Consider the following 15,258-nt stretch of genomic DNA (forward strand, 5'->3'; position numbering starts at 1 on the left):
CTGTTCTCACGTTTCCAGCTGAAGCAAATCCCAACTAATCAAGCCCAAACCAGTTAATTGTGTGTGTATGTACCTATGAGTGTGGCGTGTGTGTGTCTATATACACATACATACATACATACATACCTTTTTTATTTTATATAAAGTACAAGCGTTCATCACAGTCTAATATAAAAGTAGGTTGTTCTGAACTGCAGTATGGTATGCTACACAATGTGCTAGCTTTTCTGAAGAAGAAATACAGCAGAAGTTATTACAGCTGAGAGAGGAAGAGAAAAAAAGTCTCTTCTGCTCAGCTTATGACACAGATTGCAATAGTGATCATTAGAAAATGGGGGCAGAAAAATGCATTAGGTTCTTCATGTAAGCTTCAATAAGAAGTTCTTTCAGGGTGAGTTATGAACCAGCCTGGCATGGGCAGTCAATTGGCATAAATATGTAAAGTGTGAAGGATTTGCATATTAGGTCATAATGGTTTATTGAGAGCAATTAATAACTGATCACTAATTGGACAATCATCAACCTGTAATAATGCTTCTATTTAATTCATCTATGCTAATCTAAATAATATTTTCAAAACATTTCATACTAGATCAAATTTGTGCTCAGTTAGTAAGAGACTGCATATATTATCTTAACAAAGATTAAGAATTGTCAAAAGACATAATATAATATAGGGTGTAGTTTTTACCACATACAAAATATTTTTTTTTAAAGCATGCATATATATTGTTATTCTTTTTGGAGGAATTTAATAAAATAGTAGTTAAAACACAAAATATTGTTTTTCCTCCTACTAGATTTTTTTCCCAGTTATTTGTTAACCCAAGTAGATCATGGTTATAATGACCAAATAGACTAAATAGACAAGATTATGCACATTACTAGCATTTTTCATATAGAATTCTCTTCTGTGTCATGGACCAATTGCATTCATTCTTATTACTATAGCAACAACTGACCTGTTTAAGATTTGCAATTTCAGGTGCTTTTTTTTTAAAATAAATATTTTCTTTTGAATTCCAAATTTATCTTGATTAACAAAGCATAAAATTCATACTTTTTATTGCAGTCTGATTAGCACTGTTTTGGTTTACATTAATGGGCAACAGAGATGTGAATTTGTAGTGGCATAGTGGAAATATTAAATACATAGGAGCTGACTCTGATCCCAATTGAGTGAAACCTGTGTCAGCATAAATCTATTAGCAAAACTGATTTCAATGAAATGGTGTTATTTGGCTCCCAAAGGGTATCTAACACAATGGATTTTATGCATTTTTAGAAACCTGCAGATTTAAGAACATTAGACTTAAAGAATTATTGTAGAAAAAAACATTCTGGCTAAATTTGCATGCATGTGGCAAAACTAGGGGATGGCATTAAAAATAAGAACATTTTAAGTATTCCTGCTTAGAAGTACAAAGAGTAGAGATGGCTTCAAATCTTTTTTTTTTTTTTTTTTTTTTAGGATGATAGTGATTTCATAAGGAGTCTCAATTTGTTCATAAGTAATTCTACCGTATTTCCAATATATTTTGAACATACTCAGTTCAGAAGTTTCAAAATCAATGGAGGTTGGGTTTTGAGGGTTGGCTCTTTGGGTTTTGTTTTTGATTTCTTTATTTTGGTTTGGGTTGGGTTTTTTTGTTTGTTTTCTCAGACTACTGCAAAGCAATTAATTTGACCTTTTTTCATCAAAACATTTAGAAAAATGTGAAATCTGTAGTATATTTCTGAGCTGTCAGAAGGAAGGAAATTGCTATAGCAATAGGCAGTGGGTTTCTTCTGGTATTTAATATCCATAATTTTTAGCATAAACGAAATCTTCTCACTTTTCCATATCACTTACAGCTGAACTATGCCTGAGTTCAATGTCTCAAGTCTCACCTGTAACTTTGCTTTAGCTGCATGGCCACCTAGTAACCAATATGCATGTTTGCTGTGCACAATGCCCATTAATGCCCTTTGCCCAGCACTGGATCAGAACATTTGACCTGTCCTTGGTTTTCAAAGCCTATCATCTCCGTCGGGAAGAAACAGATTGGTTTGACAAGCCCAGGGAATCTCGTTTGGAGAATGGACACGGCCTCGACAGAAGGCTACCAGAGAAGTTGTCCCACTCTCGGCCACCAAGTCAACACCAAGATCAAATAAGCTATCAAGTAAGTTGTGCCTTTAGTGTTATAAATGTTTGACAATTTAATCATACTTTCTGGTAGTGCAGGGAATAGAGGATTAATCAAATTACAGATCCATTCAGCTGAAGTGCTGTTGAACCTGTGTATTTGTCATCAGTACTCGATGATGACATTAGAACAACATTTTTCTGCAATTCAGTGTTAATTTAGCAGGTTGCCTTTTGATTTTTGAAACATGTCTAGAAGCAATTAATCTGCTAACCAGAACTACCCAGACATTAGGTATTCCTATTAAAAATAAAATAAAATAAAATAAAATAAAATAAAATAAAAACAATCCCATTTTACCTTATTAGCTTTATCCCATCCAAATTCAAGCACCTTCTTTTAGTGGTTTAAGGGAAAGGGTTCCTTTATGCTGTTGACACTTTTTTGTTGGTCAGCGTAATCCTATATAGTCTATAGTCTACTGTATAAATAAGCAAGACTTTATCAATCTAGTAATTAAAATGTTTCATTTATTATAATGAGAAATAAAAATGCCTTCCACTTTTCAAGCTTGCCAGCTTTGAAATCTAGTTCACCTTAGTATACCACCAAATGTCCTCCTTCTATTAATGAAATTTATATACTTCAAATCTTTCAGGTCTTCATGAGATTGCTTCATTTATAATTTTTACTGATTGAGATTGTACTGTGTTTTCCATGAGATACAATGGATGTATGAGAAGGTATTACATGGCCTCTTTGTGGTACTTAAGAGTTTATATTACTCATGTTAATTATTCATGTGACATACAAACAGGAATATACTACTGTCATGCAGCCTTTGAAACTTATTCAATGGTGAGGTTTTCACTGACATTTTTGTCAACAGTATGTAGGTTTCATGAAATAAGGATGTAGATTTTATAAAGTAAGCATTCAAATAACTTACAATACAAGGTGGAATTTTTTTTCTTTTTCCCTCTATTTCTACTTTGGCATATATTGAGTTTTAAGCAGGCTAAGTTGTCCTGAGCCTGCTCATTTCTTGTTAAGAAAGAGGGTTTTACAATATATTAAGTTTTTTCAAATCTACTCTATCTATTTCAATCTATTCAAGTAACTCACTCTATGAGCCAATTTTACTGCACAATAAAGGACAGCTATTAATAATACAGGCAATAGATCAAAACCTACCTATCTGAGAACTTTAATTTCCATAAGAAACACATGTTAGCATATATAATTGTATTTGACTACTGCAGTGCCATGAGGTAAAATTAAAAGTTTGCCCTCAAAACTAGGTTTGTCCAAAAAGATTATGTTATCCTGAGCTCTGTGATATGGAGGCAGTTGCTAAGATGTATTTTTAGATTTCCAGAACTTTTGTCCTGGTAATCAGTTCCAAGCCAAGTTCCTCATACACAAAGGTTTGATCTTTGTGTTTTCTCCAGTATAAGTAGCATTACATTAGGACCAGTTGACAGACTTTGATAACCTTCTTGGCAGGAAGGTTAAGAGACCTGAGAGTTCCTGTTTGCTTGGATTATTTCCATAAGAAAATACAATTTTTCTCCTTGAAGCTGTTTTGATATCCCAATGTACCACACTTGAAATTATGCCAAACATAGTTTTTTATGTTTTGCAGAATATGGGATGGAAATTGGAAAGTGAACATGATCTAAATGATTGTGTGCTGCCATGTAAAACCTCTGCAGAAGAAAAATTATGTGGAAGGAGGAACTTTAAAACAGTTACCTCTTCATCGTTTTTTTCCCAGGGAAGCTGTAGCTGCCCCATCCCATGATGTGTTCAAGGCCAGGTTGTATGGGGCTTTGAGCAACCTGATCCAGTGGAAAGTGTCCCTGCCCATGGCAGGGGGGGGTTGGAATTACATGATTTTTAAGGTCTTTAGTAAGAAGTTCTAAATACAGAATTTTCAGTAATCATAGATGGGTCTTTTTAACCCCTAAATGAATAATAAAATCTCAAATTCATCATATGACCAGTGTATACTCATCAGTTTAACAGTTTTCTAAGAAAAAAGTAAGGCTAGGCCTCTAAAGACACAACCTGTTTCTGAAGACCCTCAAAAAGTATATTTCTTGGTTCATAGGTCAGTACAATTCCCTTGAAATATTTAAGTCACCCATGAGAAACAAGACATTTCCAAGTTTAGTGCAACTGTTAAAATATCTAATCTAATGAGTGAATTGTTAGCCAGACCCTCACTGTAATTTAAGATTGAATTTAGCAGGCAAGTTCTCATTTTTAGCCACTCAGCAATGTTATTTCATTGAATGTTAGGATGAGCCCAAGTTTGTACTGTCTGAATTGCAGAAGCAAAGGCAACTTACTTTGCAATTTTTTAATGAAGAGGAACATTGTTAATTTTTTTCTCAGATACTTCTTTTGCAAAGTATCTTCATCAACAGCATTCTATCAATAGAAAGAACTTTTCATATTTAGGTTTTCTAGAGAACTTGATATTTGTGCTCTGCAAAGAGGAGATGTAATGATTCAAAGTCAGATTACCTTAGCTATGGAAATTCATGGTGCCATCTTTCAAAGGACTTGTGCATTACTCCATTTGGAAATTAGGAGAGATAATGTCTGACCCATCACCTCGAGCATCCACCTTGCTCTTCCTGGAGATTTAATTCCCATAAAGTTTCCCTGGAAGACTGAATTTCCAAAAGGATTACAGACAAGCATGATTGCTGAGATTTGCCGTTTCAGGCTGTGTCTAAGATGGTGAAAGAGGAGGTGCAGCACCATTTCAAAACAGAAATTACAGTGGCTTTGATGACCTGACCAAAAGACGAGTTACTACATTGTAGCTGTTGCTATGGACCTATGGATTTTGTCTAGAATACTAAAATACACTTGTTGATTTTTCATTCTTAAACTTAAATACGTTACTAAAGAAATTTATTCCTCTTAATTTTCCTCTTTACTTATAGAGTACCCTTATATGAAGTGTCCATACAATTTCTTAGTCGGACAAAAGTTGTAAGAAAAATGAAGTCTATATTTAAACTGTTTTTCTCTAACTGTTAGAAAACCTCAGCACATTTGTTTTCCATTCATTCCTTCTTTTTGTAATTCCTTTTTTTTTTTTTTTTTTTTTTTGGGTGGGGGGGAATAGAATGACATTTTGAACTGGCTAATACCATGAAATACATGACCAGAGCTTAAAGCTTAAATCTCTGGAGCAAACACTTTATAGTCCCATTCTCATTTAACTTATTGGGATGCAGTCCCCAAGGGCCATCAGAGCAATCTCCAGAAAAGTGTGACCTAAGTTCCACGGGGGCTTAAGAGCACAATAGGAGGGAAGATACATTGCAATATGTGTCTGATCACAAGGGGATGACATGAGCTGAAAAAGCCATTACTTGAGTGTACCACTTGCTCTCAGAAAGGCAAGGGAAGGATCTCCATCACAAGGACTAATAGCAGGAACCTCTGGGGGATATGGACCAAATAAAGAGAATCAAGTCACCCTTTACCCTGTGACTGTAGTCTGGTCTTGGGGACTTACATGTCCTCCATTCCTGCAGCCTTGCAACAAAGAGTGTCCATTCTGTGCCAAAACTCAGATTTATGCTGTTGTGGTTGTGCATCTTAGTGGGGTCCCTCTGTGTTTTCACTGGGGTAGCTGGGGCAATAGTTAGCTGGAAGAACCCCCTGGAATATATTCAGATGAAAGGATTTCACCTTTAGTGAAAATTAGATGTTTCAAATATACCAGTAGTTTTCATACAGGTGTCTATAGATATTAGTGACTAAAATTAAACCATCAAAACCAACATAACTGTTATTTCCATTAACTATTTACAGCAACCACTATTTTTTGCTATTTATTCTGGCACTTTCAGACAAATTCTATTCTTTAGGTCAATGCCTAATGACATGATAAATTTAATAAAAATAATATCAATAAAATAATAAGCTACCCTGAATGCTAATAAACTTTAATCCTTTTATTTATAAGTATATGAATCACCAAGATTTATAATAAAATTTTGGAAGTTAGATAATGAGGAAGTAATAGGCTAAAGTAGGAGTTAGTCTGTATTTTCTGATAGATTTGTCAGCAAATCACGTACAATATGACATTGAACATTCTTGGGTTATTATATATATATTTTTAAAAAGCTATCTTGCTAAAGAAAAGTAGGATAGAGCAATTAAAAAAAACCATGAATTAAAGTTTATGAGCTGCAGTGTTTCTTAGTTAAGTTGAATTACTCCACCAAAATGGGTACCAGCTAAGGATCTGTTAAAATTTGTATTGCGCTGTATTGTATTATTTTTATTTAATTTAAAAATAGGTACATTCTTTCAGTTGTTTTAGGATTTTATGTTAGCTACGTGTGTCAAAGACATTATTTTTACTGTTAGAGTTACTGAATTTCTGATAATGTCATTAAAACAACAATGTCCCTATCCATTTGTGAGCTTGTAAGGCTCATGTCACTTCATATACTTCTCATAGTATTAGAACTTGTGTTCTGGCAAAATTCCTTGGTAAATCCTGAGGTCGGCCTGAGCTCATGTTCTGATCTGTTCTGGGGTACTTGTCCACTACCAAATTCATGATCTCCTTTTGACTGAGGTTGATTACAGTCAATAGTACTCTCAGTGTGTTACGGGAGGATTTCAGCCCTGTAGATGCAACATCATGCACTGGGTAAGAAACGGAATTATGACAAAAGATGTATAAACTCTTCTGCTCACCATGGGATTGAGCTAAGTGAGTCCCCTGACTTCTCCATTTCCCTTCCCATCCTTTATGTGAGCTATATATTAATGTAGTAAATTCTCCGGGGGAGAAACTCTGTTTGAAGTGCTCAGTTCAGGAGGAGTTTAATCACTTCAAATGCTATTTAAATATAAATAAAAGTAACAAACTCTTGGCAGCAGGCTGCTGATATACTCAGATTGCTCCATATCCATGCTGATTAATATAGTCCCACTGGTTCCTTGAATCTGCCTCCCCCACGTCCCATCCTGTTGACACTCAACCAGGAGCAGTCACAGGCAGCCATTCTCTTTTCTCTCTCTCTGTGCAACACTCAGGCTCAGCACCAATGTGCAGGGGCAGAGAGGTGGTGGATTTCACTTCACTTCTAAAAGACCAAAGGCAGAGAGGGGGTGTCATAGCTGTGAGGGGCATCGGTGGTTCAACAAACACTCTTACTGCAGAGATGTTTTGGTGTGGGCTCAGCAGTCATCCCTGGATTAGTCACTGCTGTGTGGCCCCTCCTGTGCCTGTGTCACTGGTCAGGTGGGATCATCCCAGGTGGAAACCTGGCTTTTTCATGTGTATTGCAGTGTTGTGTTGCTTTCAGTTTGACATATTCCAATGTCAACCCAAGTAAATGTTGCACATTTTCAGGTGGAATGTAGTCCTAAAAGTTTTAGGGTAAGATTTGCAATTTTTTTTTAATTTGATGACAAGTGGTATGTTTGAATATGTGCTTTTTCTGAAACTAAAACTGTTACTTATGGCTGCTTACATGTTCAACTACCATTTTGATTAGGTCTGTATGAACAGGCTTTTGTAATAATTACAGAAATTATATTTAATTTCATTCTCTTGAACATCACTGCTACAAGGAATTAATGTTAGAGAGGCTGCAGAAGGCAGTTCTATTCTAGTCGATAGAAGATAAAAATCAAAACCTAAACCATATTCAAAATTATTCTGGCTTTATGGAAGCAAGTACCCATTCCCCCACAGAACGCTTTTGCAGTCTGACAGGTAATATAATTATTGATGAAATTGATGTCTTTTTCTGTTTTTGTGACATGCATGTTTGTGTTCCTCAGATCAATGGGAAGCCCCTGCAGTACATTTTCCCTTATGCAAGGCTCAAACTACTGAGAGACCCAAAGGATCACACAGTTTCAGGTAAAAAAAACCCAACAACCTTGGTTTAACCTAATAATTAATTTGATTAGCATGACTCATGCAAAAGATTTGCACTATTAAAAACAGTCCCTGTGTCGTATGCAGCAGGAAATTCAGTGGTCATTTTCAATCTTGCTAGTTCATTATAACAGAAAGCAGCAGTATGGAAAAAAGGTCACATCTGTTCAGGATACATAAGCTATTCAGACATCAAAAATAGTGGAAAAATATGTTGTGTGTCACATATGAGCAATATGTTTTGTTGTTGCTTTGTAGATAACTCTGTATAATCTCTGTACAGGAAGTTTCCATAAAATAGGCTTCTGTAGGTGTTCAACATGTACAGGAAAAAGAATTTTATTCCTTCTGTACTGGAAGTATTCTACAGAGAGGAAATATCAAATCCCATTTTCCAGTGATATTTTCATATAGAAACATTTATCACAGGGCTGCAGACTTTTCCCTAACGCTAACACAAATGTTCATATAAGTTTGAGTCTTCTTACAAAGGATATGAAAATGGCAAAGATTATAGTCATTCATCTCCCAGACTGTGAGCAGAAATGGAGAAGAATGTTTTCATGTATAAAACTGTAAAACATGGTTTTAAGGAACCTGATCTAGTGGGAGATGTCACTGCCCATGCAAGGGGGTTATAACTGGATTATCTTGGAACCAAACCTTTCTATGATTCTGTGAAAAGGCTGCCAGTTACAGTATCTAGCACAGGTTAGGCTTGGTTTTGCTTTTGTAATTGTACTCACATACAACAGTGATGAGGAACTGAAAGGTTTCTGTAATATGCTGTTTGTCTTCTTTCAGAGATACACTCTTTAAGCAGCTTGGTTGTGGAACCATCAGACTTTAACTTGTTGAAATAATTCTTAATGGTGTGTGCCAAACTGTTTCTACGTAGAACTAACGAGCAACTGCCAACTTTGGTGTTCCCTAGAGCATTAAGTGGCACGAACTTACTTGAATTGCTAAATATTGTTTTCACAGGGTTTCTAGCAGTAAAATCTTGATCATTTCCACCCCCAGTATCCACCTCACACTTAGGGTGTTAAATGAGTGTTCTCTATTCATTATGAAGAATTCACTTGCTAGTCAGTGTAACACCCACTGATGATTTCAGGGTACAGCAAGCCTCCTCTTCCCACATGGAATGGAAGAAGCTGTGGGGTCTGGCTGTTGTGGCAGCCTCCACTGCCCCAGGCTCCTACAGTCCACAGGAGCTCCTTGACATCCCAGGGGAGATACTTGTTCTGCAAGGTGATGAGTAATGCTGTGATCCCAACTGCTGTCTTACTCACCAAGTAGAATAGCAACCACACAGCTGAGTATAGCTCATGATTTAATGTTGCTGAAGGTCTGCTCTCTTCTATAAATTTACTCACTCTAGTGCCACATAAAATGCCAGTTACAAATTCTCCACTAGCTCACATGCTGCAGCCACAGTATTTAACTGTGCATCAGGGTAAATCCCTTGTTAGCAATGGCTGGAAAACCTAAGTGTCGATGCTGGCTTCCCATTTGCTAATGCCCTGTGCAGCATGGGATCTCACTTCATCAAAAATACTCACTCAGGAGCCTGCTAAGGTTTCAAAGCCCACACTGGGTTTGCTCGCTGCTGTATATGTGCTACATTGTACCTAAATTCTAAGTGGAGTAAGCAAGCACAGCCCTGTCTCTGCAAACCATGCTTTGGGGTACAGTCAAGATGCACCCTGGGAGGCCTGAACAGACTTCTATATAGATTTCCCTACAAATATGTTTTAGAAGCAAATTGTATATAAAAGAATCAAAATGGAATAGGGTGCCACTAGGGATAACTTGAGGAGGAGCAGGCACTGACCCCTTCCCTCTGAAAACAAATGATAGGGTCTGAGGGAATGGTAGGAAAATCTGCTGAGGGAAGTTTAGGTTAGCTAGAGGGAAAAAGTTTTTCACCGAGACGGTGGCTGAACAGTGGAATAGGCTCCCCAGGGAAGTAGTTATGGCACCAAGCCTGCCTCAATGGCGTTGAGTTCATTGGGGTGTTCTATGGGGTCATTTCTGCACAAGCAAGAACAGTCCCCACTGATTATTTAAATTATCTACATGCAGTTTTATCAGTTCAGCAGCAGAAGTTGTCTGGCGGGATACCTGAGACTGACAGGTTCTCCTCTCAGGGAATTAACAAAGATATCATAAGGAGACAAATAGTTTATCATTTAACTGGTGTCTGCACAGAAGGACCTATCAGGGGAAATCTTCCATACTGTCCATAATTCCCATTTAGAGAACTCCCATAGCCATTGGTTGGCTACTTTACTGGGAAGATGGCCAGTGGTTCAGCCCATCACCACACCAAAGAATTCCTGGTCCAACCTGGGCATCAATGATCAGCCCAGGTACCCAGCTATAACTATACCACAGCTGTAACTATAAGGGGACGCTTGATTTTCATTCTAGTATCACCATTGTATTTTGAATTCTATAGATTTCATCACAGACTTTCTTACCATAGTGGAGGTTACTGCCTGATTATGGACCCAGAAATTGTCACATTATGAATATCAATAATAAGAGTATTTCCAAATAATTTGAAATCCAGGATTTATCACTATGTATTATATGCACATATTCTTTGCTTATTTGCTTTCTTGATAAATGTAAACTGGCTCTGAGGTTCAGATGCCTTTGATGCCTCTTACATAATCTAGCATGATTTTGAACACAAAATATTTACTGAAAATTTTAGTACGAAAATGAACTGTGTAAGGAATGAGGACTTGGGCCAAAATTGTAATGGTAAGAGAATATTAACTCTGAATGAAAAATGAATGCACACATGCAAGCTGGCCAGCCTCTTGAGGGTTCTTGTATTTTTATCATATGCCATCATCTAGAACTCACAGCTTTTCTTTCCTAGGCATGCAACCCTGATAGGAGGAAGGAATTGCCAAGGTTTTTCTTAGCAAAGATTTACCAATAATTTGTAAATAATAATAATAAAAACAAAAAAGAAACAAAAAAACCCACCAAAACAAACAAACAAAAAAAGCCCCACAAACTAAAGAGATTTGGCATCATTGTTATACTGAGGTGCCAGAGTAATGATAGCAGTTAGCAGGGAATGATAATAGACTAGAATTTAATTCTGCAGAATCTCACTCTTTTGACTGAGAAACCTGTGTTCCCATTGGAACCTTTAGCCCAGCAGCAAAAACACTGCCAGCATTTTTTCTTCTGTTTTTTAAGACATCATGGTTATATTTGAAAAAGTGAAGAGAGGACAAGTCTATTGAAGGTAATGAAAGCACTGGCAATGCCATTGGGAATGTTGGAACATAGTGTTATTCCTGATTAGAAAAGAGGTACATCTAAGTCACAAGTATTTTTTGCTGCTTTGCCTCACATAGCCTGTCACAAGTAACTTTTCACTGTCCAAAGGTGGGATATTCCATGTTTCCAAGCAGCACGATGTAGCTTTGAGGAGACAGATTGTCTTGTGGAGCATCCTCTTTAGTTCTCCAGAAAAAATAAAAGGGAGAGAAGCAATTCAGGGAAATCTATGAACTTTAGAATAAAGAAGAGAATTAGACTGTGGGAGAAGACTGGGTCTCTAATCTTCACTTTATCAGTACTGTCAATGAAACTGCTGAGAGGATGATGTGGTAGCTGTAACATTGCACGGACGTCAGAGATGCCTCATACTCTCCCTAAGGATTATTAACTCCTGCACACAGCACAACACTTCTGCAGCATGCCAGCTCATAGACTGCTTATACCAAGAGACAAAATAAGAATTTGAAACTTTCTTATATCAAGTTCTCACTACAATCTCTAAATAAAGAACTGTATAAATTTAGGGTACTAACACCTGGGAGTTCAACAGATTCCGTTTTTACAAGCAAAATACTGAAGTTCAGTGAATATGTGATTACTAAATACTTAAAAAACCATATTAAATATAGTCACAGTCTGTGTTGAATGTGATAGAGTAGTCAGAGAAGGTGAGAAGTGTAACCCACCTCTTGTTGCCATACTCTTTTCTTAGAAAATTGCATATCCTGTTTCTTTGGCTTAATGTTGTGAAGAACTGGGATAATACTTTGCACAAAAAAACAATGCTCTCCTCTAACACTCACTTATCACTGGGGAAGGATTTCATCCCTAATTAATGGCCATTATTCCCTCAAACAATCTCCCCTTGTCAGAGACATGGTGCAGAAGTGAAGAACAAGTAAACAGAAAGGGACAGAGCTGGTGCAGCCCTGCACTGTCAGAGATTTTCCAGTGAAGACATATATCAATAAGTGATAACAGGAATGAAAATAAAGGGATGAAGAGATGTCCATTTCTGTCTTAATAGCAGTCTTAGAAAGAACATATTACCGTTCAGCCTTTCCAAATAAAAAGAAAAAAGACCACTAAGAATTTTTTATATTTCTTAGAAACATATTGTAGAGATACAGACATACAGATATTACATGTTTATATTTCTTCTCTCTAAACTAACTTAATATGAAAAGCACTATGTGAATTTAAAATACTTTCCATTAACTCTTTTTGGCAGCTCAGTTGTTTATGCATTTTTCAGTGTATGAACATCTGTTGAAAGATGTCTAATGAGATCTTCAGATGAGTGGAGATAATCCAGAGGGCAATGTGTCTACTGGTCATAAAGGTCAAACTTGCTTTCATAGCTCTCGTGCAGAAAAGGCTGCAGAAACAGATCACTAGAACACTGAATGTTATAGGTAAGTCGGGCCCCAGGTTTCCATGGAAAGTCAAGAGGAAAGCAGGCACCCAAGAAGGAGATTAACAGAAGCCAAGCCATAAATCTCTGTGTTTTGGAAATAAATTATGCAGACTGGCACTTTCTCATGAAGAATTAGAAGAAGAGACATTCAGGGAAGCACATCATTGGTGAGACAACTTTTCAAGGGCATTAGAAAAAGTTAATAACATAGTAATAGCAATTTAAGTGTCAGTTTGCAGGTGAGGCATAAATTGTCTTAATGACTCTTGGAAGAAAATGAAAACCCTCTACTCACTGCTCTGCATAGTGGCTGTGAAAAATGTGCATAGGTGAGTAATAACACTAAATGAGGCAGTTACAAAGGGCAGTTAACCCTGATGCACAAAAAACCTGCTTTTTGAAGGGTTAATTTCAACAAACAGCAAGGTCACTGATAAATTACTATGCACTTTATTCATATGCTGTTTTTCTTTTACAATAGTTATTATGCTATATGTATATTAATAACAGAAGTATTAATTTTGTGTGTGACATCAAATGAGTAGGTCACAAATAACATATGAAGTCTTACAAGATTTATGCCTATTAAAAAAAAAAAAAAAAAAAAAAAAGAAAAGAAAAAAAAATGAAGCAAACTAATAAGTTTGTCATCTTCCCCTTTTCAAATGTGGAAAAGTTAATTTTCTGCTTTGCTTCCTTTCTTTCCAAATACAAAACAAGCCCTTATCCACAGTTCGGATGTTGGTAAGGAATGAAATGTCAAATGGCCTCATAATACAACTGCTCTGTGATACCTCTTCTGAAAATAAAACACAAGTTTCTGTCTCTGCTGTTGCCAACTTGAGATCTTTTCCAAGCAAGGAATCAAAAGTTAATTTGAAGTTTAACATCAGCAGAACTGCAATACCTTCACTTGTTTTATGTAATTGATGTGAATATTATAATTTTTTAAGGAATGATACCCCAAAACTAGATACTGCCTCCTTGAGAAAAGAAGGAAGGTTCAAGTTTGGTCTTTATTTTTACAAAGGCTTAAATAACTGTAATTATTTCTTGAGTATTTTACAGTTCATAATTCCAAAAATTCTTCCTCATTCATGACAGATACCCATGCAACACAGTTTCAGTTGATTCTTGCTCAGGGGAGGCATATGGGTGAGATATTCCTTTGGTTTTTCCATCAAGAGGAGCTTGCAAATGTGCAGAATCTTTACTGGGTGCCTTTTAAGCACAGGCAGTATTGTAGTTCCTGCAGATTCCTCAGAATTTTAACCAAGAGCCTGAAGTTTTCCTCATGGTGTGTAAACTCCCCATGGTATCTCATGTCCCCAAAGAAGGGGTAGAGTTAAGTAGCTTCTATTTAACAATTGCCAGCACATATTTTCATTAATATCAGGCACATTGTCATGTATCTACAGTTTGTAAAGTATCTGTATCTGTAATACCTGGACATTACCAACATCTACAACACAAGATCAGCACACAAAGATGCTAAATCCTCAAGTCTTTTCCTAGTGTTTTCTTTAAAAAATATAGATAGCTTCAAAAGCCAGAGATACTCTTCCAAAATGGTTAAATAAACCCAAATGCTTTGAAGTTTTGGTCCCATATGTTAAGAAAACAGCTAAAAAAGCTCATTGAATTCACCTAGAACTGATCTATTGTTTGCTAAGAGTAGCTGCTAAGACATCACTAATATGTGTGATTCATAACAAACCAACTACATTGAGATATGCCACCAGAACATTTTTTGTCTAAATCATTTTCCTCTGATGACAGGGCTGCCTCATACTATTTGGTAAACATCAATAAAATCTTTTCAACTTTTTCTCCTTACTGAGAAGATTAATTAAACGCTTGAGTTAAAACCAGCAACTGTACCTTTTTTTTTTTTTTTTTTTTTTTTTTTTACATTGGAGCCATAAACAAACTGACATATTGGAAGAAGAGGTTGTTTTTTACAGTTGATTCATCCTCATAAGAATCTTTAAAGTTTGGAGAAACTGGGCTGAAATTAGGGTATTGCAGTAAGCTGAGAGTAACATTAGACTTCAAGTGTTTTCTTACATTAACATTTAGCTTGGAACTGGGATGTAAAGGTCTGAATGTCTGGGCAACTTGCTGAGTAAAAACTGGTTAGATATTTGGGTTTTGAACATGGTTTTAATGAGCTGTTCTTTCCCTGAAGGCAGGTAATAAGTAGAGTACCAGAGAAGAACCTGTGGTGGGACCTGCCCTGTACCCTGATGGAGTACATCAAAGTGGGGGAATACACTTGAGGGTGGGGCTGCTATTTGGAGGAACCAAGACAGGCTTGAGGAGTGGGACAACAGAAACCTTGTGAAGTTGAACAAGGACAAATAGAAATACTGTACCTGGAGAGAAAGAGCCCTCTGCAATGATATGAGAAAGGGACTGACCAGCTGGGGAGCAGATCTGCAGAAGGGCCCCTGGGGGAGGTCTCT

General features: G+C 36.6%; 1 protein-coding gene across 1 annotated transcript in view; it reads left to right on the top strand.

Annotated features, from left to right (window-relative positions):
- The window catches only part of PCLO (piccolo presynaptic cytomatrix protein), a 281,990-nt gene that overhangs the window by 163,858 nt on the left and 102,874 nt on the right, over window positions 1–15,258 (top strand). Inside the window, exons 8-9 of the mRNA XM_030467444.1 lie at window positions 2,017–2,165; window positions 7,965–8,046. Of these exons, the coding sequence (XP_030323304.1) occupies window positions 2,017–2,165; window positions 7,965–8,046 (231 nt within the window). The remainder of the gene's footprint in view (window positions 1–2,016; window positions 2,166–7,964; window positions 8,047–15,258) is intronic.

This window comes from Calypte anna, chromosome 1, assembly GCF_003957555.1.
Source record: "Calypte anna isolate BGI_N300 chromosome 1, bCalAnn1_v1.p, whole genome shotgun sequence".
NCBI lineage: Eukaryota > Metazoa > Chordata > Aves > Apodiformes > Trochilidae > Calypte > Calypte anna.